The 15,511-nt window shown below is 48.8% G+C and overlaps 1 protein-coding gene across 2 annotated transcripts in view; it reads right to left on the reverse strand.

The window, feature by feature from the left end:
• Window positions 1-10: 10 nt before the first annotated feature.
• The window catches only part of FBXO31 (F-box protein 31), a 33,064-nt gene continuing 17,563 nt past the window's right edge, over window positions 11-15,511 (reverse strand). For both annotated transcript variants that reach the window (XM_016129464.2, XM_016129463.2), the window contains 7 exons: window positions 14,516-14,592; window positions 12,169-12,336; window positions 11,448-11,522; window positions 7,384-7,493; window positions 6,562-6,715; window positions 4,960-5,348; window positions 11-2,258 (listed from right to left, as the gene is read on the reverse strand). In XM_016129464.2, the coding sequence (XP_015984950.2) occupies window positions 2,036-2,258; window positions 4,960-5,348; window positions 6,562-6,715; window positions 7,384-7,493; window positions 11,448-11,522; window positions 12,169-12,336; window positions 14,516-14,592 (1,196 nt within the window). In that variant the 3' untranslated portion in view covers window positions 11-2,035. The remainder of the gene's footprint in view (window positions 2,259-4,959; window positions 5,349-6,561; window positions 6,716-7,383; window positions 7,494-11,447; window positions 11,523-12,168; window positions 12,337-14,515; window positions 14,593-15,511) is intronic.

Raw genomic sequence — 15,511 nt, forward strand, 5'->3', positions numbered from 1 at the left:
GGTTACAACATTCAGATCTGAGATTGGCTTTTAATCACAAGTGTTCATCTTTGATCCATGTGCACTTTACAACGCTGAGCAGAGGCCTCGGACGGAGACGGAGTCCTGGAGAGTGAGCCTCAGGCTCTGGGTCAAATAGGCAGATTTTATTTAAACAATGGTGAAATTTAGAGAATAACAGCCTGCACACCGAGTTGTCCTTCATTGTCATTTTCCTCAAAACTTCATATCACCATTGCAGGCCGGCCACACTTGGCATGAGAAAAAGTCACACTGCAAGACAGGGGATGGGCAACACCACTTTTAGGCTCTGTCCTACAAAAGACAAGGAAACTGGGGCCATGTCTTAACCTGACTGCAGGATCTGCTAGAAGGATCTGGAAGGTGAGCCATGGGCATTCATTTCTGATGAGATTCAGCGGACAGCACCAGGTTGGCTGACCCCCGCTGCTGCCCAAGACGGACCCCACCTTCCCTGCTTGCATCTCCTGGGTCCCCACTGAACCTCCTGGGAGAGCCAGTTTGCCATTTAGTCGCTAGTGCCCCAAAGCCTGTTGATTCTGATACTGGAAAGGAAAGGAAGTTCGAAGTTGCCAAATGTACTGAGGCTAGGGCAATGGGAATTTTTTAATTAGAGAAAAAAAAAAAGTCAGGAAAAAATTAGGAAAACAGAGGACACATTTCACAGGACAGCTTGGGTTGGTCTCCTACATGAAGGCAACACAAACCTCCCCCTTCCCTGGGGTTCCTCGCCCCCAGAGTGAAGGCTCAGTGCAGTCTACCCAAGGATGAGCAACAGAGTGGGGGACAGTGTGCCCTGCCCCCCGGGAAGCGTGCTTGTGGCCACATGGCATGGAGGTGGCACTCTGTAGGTAGGCTGGAAAGAGAGCTGAAACCCTCTCGGAGGCCTGCATGCATTTAGGGCTCTGTTCTTCCAGAAACACACATCAGCAGGGGTCCCCGAATGCAAGTGTCAACCCAATATGGGCACACCAGCAGAAGGGTCAGTGCTCGGGGTCTCCATGTGGGACAATCCCCAAGAGGTCCTGGTCTCCAAAGTGCACCCCTATCAGCGACTTTTCTAGGAAGCTGCCCTCTTGCCTGCGCAGGGCTCACAGTTGTCATGTGCAGCAACACCTGGCACCTTAACCTGGATTCTGACACCAGAGTGTGTGTGGGGGAGGGGGCCACGTATGCACAAGGGCTGACTGGAACTGGCTGTAGTGGTGGTTCTAAGCTGGAGAGGGGCCAAGGCAAGCACATGGGCACTGCCCAGAGCCCCGGGCAGGGGTGGTGCTTACAGAGCCTCCGAGCTGCTTAAAGGCCAGCAGTGACGTTCTCTAGTGACCTGTCTCACCAGCCCCATTTCACTGAGTCGGAAACTGAGAGGCGGTGAGGTGCTTCTGTCCAAATTCCAAGCAAGTCAGTAGATAAACAGAAATAAAGGGCTGGGTTCCAAGCCTGACACCCCTCAGTCCTCGGGGCTCTTTCCGCACACGCTGCCCCTCTGCACCTGCCCAGCTGCACGAGTTCACTTAGCCCAGGCCCTCATGAGCCCATGGCCATTTTCACTTGCTTCCTACAGAGCAGATGGTGGAGCTGGCGCCCCACACACTTGACCTCTTAGATCAGTCTGAGGCAGGAGACTCTGTTACATCATAAACTTCCCTGAAAGAGGATTCTGTTTTCCCTGGAAAACTGCCAGTGGGCCAAAGACAAACCCAGTTTCCCCAACTCAATCATTTCCATGCCCCTGCAGCCCCTCTTCTGAATCAGTTCTGGTTCTTTTTCTTTCTTTCTTTCTTTTTTCTTTTTTTCTTTTTGGTAAGAACATGCTCAGCTCAGCTTTCCCATCAGCTACTGACAAATACACAGGCGTATGTTGCACACTCTATAGAAAGTGCCTCGGGTGACTAGGCCGAGACGCCTACAAGGAGGTGGGTGCTCTGATCAGAGGTCGAATCTCCAAAGTGCATGCTGCTGCTCTTCCCAGGCTGAGGGGTCAGGGGCCACCCCCTGGCGGGGAAGGAGGCTGTCAGGAGGTCAGGGACTGAATGTTCTTGAGCATCTCCTCGAAGGCCTGTGGGGATGGTGCATCTGCATTCCGGAAGGTGGCCTGGACCCTACTGTACAGGCTGAAGGATTTCAGCTCTAGCCAAATGAACCCAAAGCGGTCATTGTCAAACAGGATGAAGACCCCAGGGGTACGCTCGGGGCTGGTGAAGCCATGGCCGGCGATGAGACCCGTGCCGTAGAAACTGAAGAAAGAAAGAAGGAAAGCGTGAGGGAGAGAGGAGTGAGCGGGGCCTCAAGGTGCATACACTGGCCCACGTCAAGCACCCTGCCATCCTGCAGTGTTCTAAAACACCCTTTACTCCATGTGAACCACTTTCCCTACTTGCCAGCAAGAAGCTAGGAATCAGCAGGTGACAGCACTCCAATTAAGCCTGTCTTCATAGGGCTCCCGCGCAACGCTAGAACTCCCAATGCACTGAGCCATGTGAGCAGAGGCGCAGGGCTCTGGGCGTCTGGGGAGACCGATGTTCAATTACAGAGCGCCTGGGCAGGCGTGCTGGGCTCATCCCATTGACCACTGCTCTCTACCAGCTCACCCAACTAAAGGAAGGGGGTCTCAAAGCACACATCTTCATAATGCAGACCCCAGTAACCAAAATCTTAATTCCTGGGATTGTTGCGTCAACATATAAACAACTCAAATATAATTGATAAAGACCTATCGGCATGCGATTGACATTAATTCATAAGGGAGAATTTTCTAATGCCCATTATGGCCAAGTTTTGAGATTAGTATCAGGATGAAATACATTTATGTCTTTCTTGCAAAGAACTTGATACTTCCGATGGATGATGAAAAGTTAGAAGCTGGCCTGAATCTCCCAGCACGTGGAATAGCACCCGAAACCCCACCCCGGCCAGCCACGCTGAGGCACTGCTGGGCAGGAGAGGGAGGAGAAGCCCTGTGAATGAGGCTCTGGTTCACAGGATTGGCAGGTGGGGCAAGAAGCACCACAGCACACAGAGAGGCGAAGCCATGCCCACCAGGCTTAAGAACACACAGTAGATGTCTCTTGCCCAGGCATTGCGACGAGTCCTTGCCGACACACAAACCAGACAGGGAAGAAACACAGCATGCCCCTCCCAAGCCACAGAGCCCCTGATGTTCAGCACGGGAGTAGAGGACAATCCTGCAGCTGTGGCAGGGGGGCTGGACAGGAGCTGCCAGGCTGGCTGGCCCCAGCACACTGGTGAGCTGGTGGGCTCTTGGCTGGCCATGAGCTACTGGGAGTTGTCAAGTGATATAGGGATAACAAAGCCTTTTACTTTTATGACCCTTCAAACGGGGATGTAATGTACAGCATAGGGAAAATAATCAACATTATCCTAATAACTTTATATGGTGACAGATGATTACCAGACTTACTGTGGTGATCACAGTGTAAGGAATATAAATGTTGAATGTAAGGAATATAAATGTTGTATACCTAAAACTAACATAATATTGTGTATCAACTATACTTCAAAAAATTTTTAAATATTACAAAAAAATTTATATCGAGTCAAATTATATTAGAATGCTATTTGTATGTCTCCCTCTGGAAAACCCCAATTCAGCCACTGTTATCATAATTCTATAACATGAAGAAAAGGTAATGAATTTTTCCCGCCAAGCCCACGTTGACACCTCAACCCCCTTCAGCATGCTGGCCACACTACACTGCTAGTGTCTGTGTAAATGCCACTTAGACCACTGCTGGCACATGAGACAACAGTTAGCCAGAGGTAAAGGGGAACGATCCTTTATACATAACTTGACAAAGGTGGAGAGAGCCAGCAATAATGTCAAGAGAATGACAGATTATTCTCTCAAATGTCTGCTAGGACAATTATCCAGGAGAACTTTCTCTTATGATGGCATGTTCTAGACCTACATGTCCAACACAGAAGCCATCAGCCGCGTGGGGCTACTGAGCACTAGAAATGCCGCCAGTGCAACTGAGAATCTGAATTTTTAATTTTATTCATTTTAGTTAAATTTAAATAGCCCTAGAATATAGGGGACCAGGACAAGGGTCTTGTAATTCATCTACTAGGGAGCGGCCTGGATGGCAGAGGTAGGCCTGAGGGGCTGAAGGCAGTGGCCTGAGACAAAACCATACGGACAGAGAGCCAGGCAAGAAACTGGCAGCCTAGGGCAAGCCTTATCCCAGATCAGTGACCTTGACCTCTGCAGCGAGAGAAGTGGCAATGCCAGACCCTTTGGACATGTGTCTGGGCTGGGGTTTGCTTCAGTGGCCACTGAGATGCTGGTCCAAAGGAGCAGGGGAAGACAGAAAAATAACTGAGAGAAAGAAGAAAGGAAGGAAAGGAGAGAAGAAGGGAAGAAGGAAGGAAGGAAGGAAGGAAGGAAGGAAGGAGGGGAGGGGGAGGGAGGGCGGGAGGGAGGGAGGAGGAGGGAGGGAGGAAGGCCCCTTCCTTTTCTTCCTTCCTTCCTCCTTCCTTCCTTAGGAAGGAAACGAATGGAATGGAAAGGAAATAAATTACAGGAAGAAATAATGGACCAACATCGGAACTACTTTCATTAGGAGATAGATGGAAAAGCCACAACAGGCCTTACCTGCAAGGACATCCAGGTGGACCACAAGCAGGCTTTCTACAGGGAGAGGTGTGGGCAGGGGAGAGTCCTCCTCCTGACTGTGTGCTTCAGTGCTGCCCGACGTCCTGCCTTGTCTCCCTTTTACCTTAGTCACTATGCGGGTGTGAGTGCCAACTGTGCAGCCCAGGAAATAGTGCCATCCTCTTGGGTCCAAGCTGGGGCTTGGACCAAGCAAGCCATCAAAGGCTCCCCACCCTGGTGCCACAAGCCCCCCTGCGTGCCTCTCAGACCGGGTCCCACCCCAGCCCTGTCTCTGTGCTGGGTGTGGGGCACCAAGTCCTTACCACATCCTGCAGGTGCGAGGGTAGTCCTCATTCCTCGAGCTTACGCCCACAGGCAACACGAAAGGCTGGCCCTGCCCGGACTGGGCAGGCTGCTCCTCTGCGGCTGCGGCACCTCTGTCCCCAGGCTCTCTGTCCTTTTCAGTGGGTGGCCCCATGTTGGGCTGGGCAGGGTCCCGCTGGGGCTCTTGGGGGCTCTGCTGGCTGTGGCCCTCGCCATCCTCAGGCCCTTCTTCCTGCTGCTGCTGCTCCTGGCGTACCTGCTCACGAACCTCCAGGACAATGCGGGAGAGCTCATTGAAGTTGCGAAGGTTCTCAACATCGGGGAGCTGGATGCGATGCATGAGGTCGATCTCCACTGTCTGCTGCCCAGCAGGGATGTTGGGGTCACCCTGGGGAGTGAGTGGGCACCAGTCAGCAGGGTGAGACCAGCAGAAACACACTTTGCGCAGTTCCCAGCCTAGATCCTGCCTGTGGCCAGATGAGCTTGCTCCAGCTTTCCTACTGACTTAGCAGCAATCCCTTGAGAAGAATATTTTAGAAGACCTTAAAAAATTACTGCCTAGAGCAGGAGACCCCATCTGTGATGAGATCTTTGAGGAGAGAGAATAACAGCACTCACAAATGACCTGGTGAGGGCCCCAGTGACCTGGTGAGGGCCTGCAGGCACCCGGCACACTGGCTAACCTTCAATCAAAGACAAAAGGTGGGAACTAAGCCTGTTGAAGAGACCTGGGCTTAGAGAAGTTCACACCCTCCCCAGGTCAGGCAAAGGACGGCAGGCCTGTGACGCCAGTCCAGATCTGTCTGCTGAGAATCCAGAAGCTCCTAAGCCTGAGCCTCAGGAGATCTCCCCAGCCCTGCAGTTCTACATGGGGGCGGGAGAACATCGAAGTCCCCGCAGGAGAGCCCCATCAGACCAGGGACTCAACACTGGTTCTAGGCTTTCATTCACAAGGAGCTTTCCCAAAAGGAACAGGACCCCAGGGAACCAAGGTTCAAAAGCAATGATTTGTGAGGACTAGGAAGAGATGCTGCTTCTTCAGGATGCTTTAGTCCATCTGCTTGAAACTCACCCCAGCAACGATGCAGGTAACGAGTGAGCACGGTATGAACCGTGGCCCATGAAACAGACAATGCTTGGCCTACTTAGAACCTCCCACCTCCAGCTCAACAACCCTCCAGCCGCTTTCACGAGCTGTTGAGTCCAAGCCAGGCAATAAGGTCCATGTGCTAATGCAGGGGTTACCATTGGGGTCAACTGGAAAGTCTCTAACCTAGCCCCCTCCGCCATTAAATCAAAATCTATAGGATGGGGCCTGGACAATCAGTGTTTGTAACCTCCCCAGGGATCTAAGTGTGGGGCCAGGACTGAGAGCTACTTAGTACAGCCACCTCACAAGCACTCAAAATCCCCTGCAGATCCTGGTCCTGCAGGTCCAAGGGAGCCCAAGGATCCGCATCCCTAACCAGCTCCCCAGTGAAGTGATGCCCTGGGTCCAGGCCCACTCTGCGTTAGCAGGACACAGCCTGAGTCACACTACTCAATGGCCAACCTGACAATTCCACGCAGGGCTGGACCTGCCAGGCGTACCCTGGACTCACCGTGATCTTTGTGGCCCTGGCATGCTTCCCATGGAAGCTGAGCATGACAATCTCCAGACCGTGGCTGCCATAGGTGCCTTTGAAGAGGCCCGGCCTGATGAGGTCGTCCGGGTGGCTGGGCGGGAGGTAGATGCGGCGGTAGGTCAGGCAGTTGCTGTGGGGGAGTGGGCGGCATGAGAGCACGGCAGAGGCACGCAGGGCAGCGGGGCAGCGCCCACGCACCGCCCTGCGCTGCCACGGAGGGTCAGCAGGGCAGGGCAGCCCAGCGTGGTCAGGCCAGTGAGGAGCAGCGACACTCCACAGTTCTGAGCCAGGCTCGCCCCCAGCCACGTGTGCAGGGCACCCTGACACCTTCTCTGATGCCAGCAGGGCTTAACAGGGGCTCATGTGCCTCTGCCGGGAGCACCAAGGCAGCTGGGGTGGAGAGAAGGAAATGCCACTCTTGTTCTGTCACCCTGGGATTGCACAAAGGACATGGCAAAAGAGGCTAAACAGGGGCTTTGGGTACAGGCAGAGACGGTGAGAAAGCAGGCCTCCTGGGAAGACATGGGAAACAAGCCTGAGGGTCTGGCACACACACCCGGCCCGCTAGAGCGCAGCTGGTGGATGATGATGACCTATCAGACAGAAAACAAACAAGGGGTGGGAGGGAGGGAGGGAGGGATGGGGACTATGCTCACAGTACCCACAGAGGGCGACAGTGAGTGCGCAGTATCCCGCAGAGAGGGACTGCACTCATGGTACTCTCAGAGAAGGGCTACGCTCTCAGTAGCTACAGAGAGGAGGCTGCGCTCATGGTGCGCATGGGGGCGCTGCACTTACTCGTACTGACTGGTATAGATGAACTTCATTAGGATGAGCTCCTGCATGTGCTCATGGAAAATGTCCTCCAGTGTCCGCCCCCATTCTTCCCTCAGCCACGTTCGGAATTCCTTCCAAGAGAACACAGGTCATGAAAACCACCATGACAGAGGGGGTCTGGAGAGGTTGCTCATTGTGAGGATAAGTGGACAAAGCAGTACTTTTATAGCTATGGGTGATGCCCTTGGAACCCACCTGGGAGGGGGCATAGAGACGTGACCGGCAGATGAACAGGCAGCTGCCATGCGTTTGGTCTCCCAGTACCTGCCTCCCTTTCTGTGGAGGTGTGCCACCCACAATAAGTGAGGGGCTCTGGTCCCTGCTTTCCCAGAGCACATGGGCCCAGACTTCAGGGGAAGCAGCAGGGACACGGGGTCCCTTCAGGCAAGGCTGGGGCCAGAGCCCACGTCCGGAACTCCCAGAGAGCAGCCAGGTGAGTCTTGCTTCCATGCTCACCCACGAAACAGGAGGTGTCTAAACTGAGCTGGCTCGACACAGACTCTGAGCCTGGTTTATCGGGCTTCTGAAAGAGCGAGAAGACAGGACTCCGTTGCTAAACCCTAGGCTGGTCACGTCAGCCAGAGCTGCTTTCTGTGGCTGCCAATGAGGAACACGACAGGAACAGCCGGGGTGGAGAGACTGTGTGGATTTTTATTTCTCAAACGTGCCTTCATAGTTATATTGTATGTTCAGTAAGTATATGTGTGAAAAGAGGTATAATCTGTCAATCGCTTTAATATGTTACTGCCCAAACTCCCACGAAGAACAGAAATTACTAGAGTGACTGAACTAAATTATTAGGACTACAAAATCAATACACGAAACCAACGAAATTTTTATATACTAGCAGCACAAAATTGGAGAATAAAAATTTTAAATCCTATTTGCAATAACAACCTCAAAAAAAAAAAAAAAAAGAAACCCACAAAATTGTGCAAGACTTCCACTTTGAAAACCCCAAGGCTCCACTGAAAGGAAGTAAAGAGGCCAAATAATAGTCAGAGGTATCTACGGATTGCAAGATGCAGCATTAGGTCAACAATAATCCAAAATGATCTACAGATTCAGTGCCAATCACAACCCCACCAGGCTAAGTTTTCTGTAGAAACCAACAAGCTGATTCTGAAATTTTTATGGAAAGGAAAAGAACCTAAAATATCCAGAGCAATCTTGCAAAAGAACAAATCTGGATGATCCACACTAGCTCATGTTGTGATTCACTCTAAGGCTAGAGTAATCAAGACATTGGTATGAGCATAAGAATGGACAAAGACATCAGTGGAATTAAACAGAGAGCCTGGAAACAGACACACATTTATCTGGTCAGCTGATTTTTGAAAAGGTATCCAAGCAACCCAATGGGGAAAGAAAAGCCTTTAGTACAAATGATGCTTGAACAACTGGACATCTATATGAAGAAAAAGAAACATGGCCCCTACCTCATACCATACACAAGAAAAAATTCAAGATGGGTCTCAGACCTAAGCATAACGTGAAGCGATCATACCTCAAAAAAAAAAAAAAAAGAAAAAGAAAAAGAAAAAGAAAAAGAAAGAAAGAAAGAAAGAAAGAAAGAAAGAAATAAAGAAAGAAAGAAAGAAAGAAAGAAAGAAAGAGAGCCTCTCTGCAACTTGGAGGTAAGCTAAGTTTTTTAGGACCCAGAAAACTATAACCACAAAAGAAAAAAATGGACAAATTAGAGTTCACCAAAGTTAAAACCTTCCATTTAAATGGCTGACCCCATGAAGGAAAGGTCCTACAAAAAGAAAAAGTGAAATATATAAATAACAGACAGAAATGGCAGTGAATGTTATGAACGAGGATTTCAATGTTGGCATGGTGAATCATCAGACTTGAGCTAAATACCATGAAGAAGATGGCTCGTGAACAGTTGTAATCATATTTACTTTGCACGAAAAGGTCAAGAAGTCATTAAGAATACCAACCAGACTCAAACACTCAGAACAAAGAACTCTGAAATACACACGTTTATTATGAAGTAATATTATAAGGTATGCAGGCACAAGGAAAATCATAAGGGCTTGGAACATAAAAGACAAGAATATAAGCTTAATATTGATCCAGGGCTGGCCCACTGTGTGCTGGCGCAGTACAATCATCATCCTAATGTGCACAAAGGCCTAGGAGATGGGTGCTAATATTTCTCCTGTTCTACAGAGGTCTGGGCTTGTAAAAGTTGAGAAATCTTTCCGCTTAGTAAGTGGCAGAGTCATAGCTAACCCAAAGGCCACATGCTAACCAGTGCTGCCTCCACCAGGATCAACACGGGGGCCAGCGGGAGTATGGGAGGCAGGTCTCACTGTCCTTGTGGGCTGTACATAAAAAGCAGCAAACTGGCAACATGGAACAATAATTTGGAACATCTTCGGGCCTTTTACCTGTCAATTCCATTTCTGCATGACCCAAAATCCAGATACGGTCTCTGCATAGAGCTCAGAGAGCAGGGTTACAGTACTAACACCTGGTATCCTCCCGCATGGCTCCGGCCAGGCCTAGTGCTGTCATTCATGTGCAGTGTCCTACTCAACCCTCCAAAACCACTCAGGGTCCGCAGGTCATCATGAGGCCCTATTTTACAGATAAGGACTGAGGCTCCCAGAGGGTAGGTCATTCAAGCACGTGGTCAGGAGGGTAATGGGAAACATGAACATCTGAGCACAAACCCCAGGTCCAACTGTAGGAGAATGGTTACATCTGACTGCATCACAGCAAGATGATGGAATACTATGCTGCGCATAGCATTTAATTTAAAAATAAAGCTTAAAGGGTTCTAATAAGACTGGAAAATATCTCTGGAATAAGAGTTATGCTAAAAAAAAAAAGATTCAACTTAGACAGAGTTAGATTGTAATTACATTAGAAATGCTAAAAAACAAAGGAAGCTGGAGAATGGGCTTGGAGATGGTTCCTAGGTGCTATATTATTAGCCCTCTTTCCTTTGTTTTCTATTTGATGATGATGATAATTTTAGTAGCTGGGTGATTACTTCCCCATCTTTGCTCCTCCCTGTATCCCTCAGATTTCTAGAAGCCTCAGGTTGGGAATCCTTTACAGGCAGCCTGACACTGTGCTGCTTACAGGGACCCAGACCATGCAGCCTCAATCTGTGGGAGGGTCACATGGGAGGTGCCTGTGAGGCTCAGGCCAAGGACCCTGCAGCCCTAAGGTACCAGCTAAGGTTCTAGGTCACACTACAGGACAGCTTGGACTTGGCCTTCAAAGGTACACAAAACTGGCAGAATTCCTGGAACTAGAGTTTGCGTACAAGGAAGTGGGAGGGTTGGCAAACCCTGTGGATGTAGTTTATTAACAAATGACCTCGCAGGGCTGGCTTCTGGTGTTGATGAAGGGTGGAACCCATGTGAAGGGCTGGGAGAGGACGATTCACTGGTTCCTTCACGGGCAGGATGCTAAAGAAATCACAAGCTAACATAAGTCATCAGAGACTCAGGAACTGGCTGAAAAGTACACTTCCAACAAATACATAGCAGCTGCAATAAGTTTCTATATTTTAAAAGTTCAAGTTTTTCTTAAGAATATTTTGAAATGGCAATATGACTTAGATCCTCAGACAACTGAAACTCAAAGACAAGGTAAAATTACTTGAGCAAACGAAAAGAAGCACAGACTCCTGGGTAGCACTGGCGTGCAGGTTTATCCACGATGCTGCCTAAGAAGAGCCCTCTGATCCCCCTGCAACTCACCTCTAAGCAGAAGCCTGCAAAGCCCATGGGAGATTTCCCCAAAGGGGCGAAGGAGAACTAACTAGAGAAAACTATTTCTTTTCGGTCATTCATTCTGAGGGGTAGTGGGAAATAAGAACTCGTGCTTGTGTACACACATGCACATGAGGCCATTTCTGACAAAATGGTAAGATGCGCTTTCTGTGCCAACAACGTGAGGATGAACCATGGGATAAAGTCCTCTTGTTGGTGGCATGCTGGTGATGTCAAACCATTCAAACTCACGTCTGCTCCATGTGCACAGAAGGGGTACAGGCTCACCTCCTGCCTCCCACCAGACATCCTGTGGTGGTCCGTCTGGTTGCACTTGGTGGAGAACTCATCCTTCTTCACAATCTTGAGTATTCATGACAAAGGAGAGAGGGGAACGAGTCAGTCATGACACCTTCACCCAAAGATGAGCCCCTCCTCATCGATATACCCCACTCAGCTACAGAAGCTCAACATGCCACCAAATCGTGGCTGGTCCACAGAAGGAAGCTCAGACCCACCCTGAGCACACATCTTCTTTTCAAGGAGGGGTCCATCCAAGGGGGAGGCGTTTGTGATTTCCCAGGAGAATTCTTAGAGCAGCAAAACAAGGCTGTCATTTGGAGTGTGTCAGATAACACATTTGCCAGAACAGTATCACAGTGTCTTATTCTAAGCTGATCTTCTTGCAAAGAGGTGTTGCAAAAGGAACATTGAGGAATTGTGGATGGAAAGAACAAATGGTTTTAACTGGATGCAGAACCAATGGAGGGTTCCAGCAAGTGATTCTTTGGGGAGTTACATCACAGCACCAAAGCATAAATAATACACAGAAGGTATGGGGGTAGTGCTCCATCTCCTCATGTTTCCCTTGACCTATATAGACACAGGCTCATAGCTAAGAACATCACTGCAAACTCAGCTGGCACTAGGACTGGGAATTGCAGAGGAGACCTCACCCCTAGCCTGCATACGGCTGCCGTGTCTAAGGGAGCCCCGAGCATGAACTCACCTGGATGTGGCCATTGTGGGGCCCTCTGTGGCCGTACATGCACTCCACCGTGGCAGACTTCCTCTCCATCAGGTGAATTCTAAACAAGGGCTTGAATCGCATTGGGTCATCCACGTGAGGGTCGTGGGGAGGCAGGTACATCCAACCAATAATGAACAAACCATCCACCTGTGGCAGGGAGAAAGGGCGCATGGCCACGTGAGGGTTAGGATGAAGCATGGAGGCAAAGGTTCCCCTGCAGCTGTCCACGATGTCCACTCATGTTGCCACACTCCAGTCTCACGCAGAACCTCAGGACCAGTGAACAGCACAACGCCCCCGACTGAGCCCTTGATGGAGCGCATGGCGACAAGCATAGCCCTGCCCACCAAGTGTTTGTTGATTAGAAAGTAAAATATGCTGACTGAAGTTGATAATGCGGTATTATATTACTGAAATTGGCTAAGAGAGTAAAACTTAAATGTTTTCATTAAAAAATGCCAAAAATATAAGATGATGGATGTTAATTAACTAGATGGTGGGGATCCTTTCACAATGTATACTATATCAAATCATCATGATATGTACTTTATATATCTTATAATTTTATTTGTCAAGTACACTTCAATCAAGCCGAAAAATTTTAATTTTTTAAATAGAAAAAAAAGTTGACATGAATCTAAAAAGAAAGCCTTTTAGTGAGAACTTCCAGCTCTAAAATGGGTGGTGAGGGGCTAGGGGCAAGCTGGGGGCAAGGACATGAGAAAGAAGCGGAATAATCCAGAAAGTGAGACACCCAACAGGACAACTGACCTGAGAAAAAATGAGGGTGCTGCTTTCAACAAGAGAGATTCATGAGGCAAAACAAACGAATGCAGCGGGAGAGCCTGGTTTAGGTCCTGACTTGAATGCACCAGCTATCAAAAGGTAGTTCTGAGACATTCCAGGAATCTCACACATGGACTGGGTCTCGGTTAGTATCAAGGAATTACTACCGCTTTTGTGAGGTGTGATGAGGATACGAAGGATATGTAGGAAAATGTCCACATTTTAGAGATCTACACTGAAGTATGAACAGATGAAATGACGTAGGCCTCGGATTTGCTTTAAAATGCCTGACAACAAAATGTCAAGGGGAGGAGACAGATGCCGCAGACTTGGCACACTATCGATGACTGATGAATCCAGGTGGTGGGCATCCGTAGGAGTTCACACACTACCATCCTCGCTATTCTTGTACATGTTGGAAATGACGAGTTTTAGAAAATGATGGAGCGCAGATCAGAGGACAGCGCAGCCCCCACACACTGGAGCTCGGTACAAGGGCACACATGTCCTTGGTGGAGGGACAGGGACAGCCTCTGAAGCCCCATTTGGGATGACCTAGCAGTTGCTCCTGCCTTCCCAGGAGAGCCTGGATCCGCAGCTTCTAGCTCTACCAACAGAGGAGGAGAGAATTTAATCATTTCTGTGGCTAATTGGTTTGAGACAAGAGCCAATTGCCATTGTTTAGTCATGGGCTCTATTTTCCCCTAATTATCCTGTGCTTTCAGAAGCTGTACTTTTTTTTTTTTACTCTATTACTCACTGCTAGTAAGAAAAACAATTATCATCCTCCCTGACTAAAAGGAAAGAAATCTTCCCACACTGAGAGCTGTCTGGTTTGTCCCTGAAAGAATGTTCTAAAAACCAGGCTTTTCCCCAGTGATGTTAAACATATGTAAAGCATGTTTCCTAATGAATGTTTCCACATAATATGAAGAATATAAAGCAATATTTATCCCTGCCCAAAACCCCACCTGGCGGGCAAAATACACAATGATAGAGTAACCAGAATCACCAGATGGCCCATCTGGACCAGGTTCGGGAGAACCACACTGAGGCTGTCCAAGGGCCCCCAGTGGCCATTTCAAAGCAGACCCATCACCGTTACATGATGTGCAGCCAGTCCCCTGGAATCGGCTTCTGGCATGTGCCAGAAGGAAAGAAAAACAGAATCAGAACACTAGTGCTTCCCAAGGGGCACCTGACTTTGTTTTCACTGAAGCATCCGCTATAGCAACGTCAGGGTCCAGGCACCTGCCCAGAGCTCAGTAAAGGATAACTGCGCATGCCCAGCCGCAGGGCTTCTGTTCACAAGGAACTGTTTAGAGCACATGCAAGACTCGCAGTGGGGGAAGACAGCTGCTCCGCAGAGAACCAGCTAGGGCTGGAAAAAGTAACTAGTTAAGAAGTTCCTTGTGATCACTCTCATGTCGTATACAAAGCCGCTGACTTGCCCCTCTAGTGGAAAAGGCACTACGCTCTGTCCACGAGGCCCAGCAGTACTGACTTCACAAGAGCCCACACACGACGCTCGTGGACTTACCACCACATTCAGCAGTCCTCCGTACGGTCCGATATCTGGCTGCCACAATCCCAAAATGTGTCTGTATCGGTGGAGCACTGCAGGGAGAGAGAAAGAACAGGTCTTCATTTTAGAACCAGCTAGTCTTCACTTCACAGTAAATCAGAAGAAAGGGCATAAGGAGGGAGAGAGAACTATGAAATTCTGACGGCTTGTTACAGAGCCTTGTAAACAAATGTGGATTTAAGCAAATCCACCTACGAGTTTCTAAAGAATTCTAAGAATACAAATATCTTTTAAAAGTATCATAAAACAGACAACTGGGTCATTTTTAAACCCAGTCTCTATATATGAGCAGCTCAAATGACAAGGAACTGCTGTCTTGCAAGATGCAAACTGAGTACCCTTGGGAAGTGATGAGCCTTCTGTGAGTTTACACAACTGAGGAAGCGTAGGATTCTCTAACAGGAGGGGCAGAGATCAAAATGTCATGGGACTGTAGATAAAGAATTAAATCGGGTCAGTGGCAGGGAGATAGATAAGGGTAAAAGGGGTCAAATATTTGGTGACAGAAGGAGATCAACTCTGGGTGGTGAACACACATGCAATATATGTACAACTGGCCGTTGAATGACACACCTGAAACTTATTTGATTTTGTTAATTAACGCCGCCCTAGTAATTTTTAATAAAAAGAAAATAAAAATTTTACCTTTACCTTATTTCAAAAGTAATGCATACATATTCATTGAAGACAACCAGAGGAAAGGAAACCCAGTGCCAACCGAAATCCCACCACGCAGAGATAACCAGCTGCAGTAAGCATTTTGGAAAATGTCCTTCACTTCGATTTCCTTTGTACATGGATTTGTTGAGTGAATGAAATGAATGAATGAGAGACTAACTCAGGCAGGACCCTGACTGCCAGATGAAGGGGCACTATGTGGTGGTTAATTTTATGTGCCAACTGGACTGGGCCATGGGGTGCCCAGATGTTTGGTCAAACATTATTCAGGGT

The sequence above is a fragment of the Rousettus aegyptiacus genome, unplaced genomic scaffold (assembly GCF_014176215.1).
Source record: "Rousettus aegyptiacus isolate mRouAeg1 unplaced genomic scaffold, mRouAeg1.p scaffold_m13_p_14, whole genome shotgun sequence".
NCBI classification, from domain to species: Eukaryota; Metazoa; Chordata; class Mammalia; order Chiroptera; family Pteropodidae; genus Rousettus; species Rousettus aegyptiacus.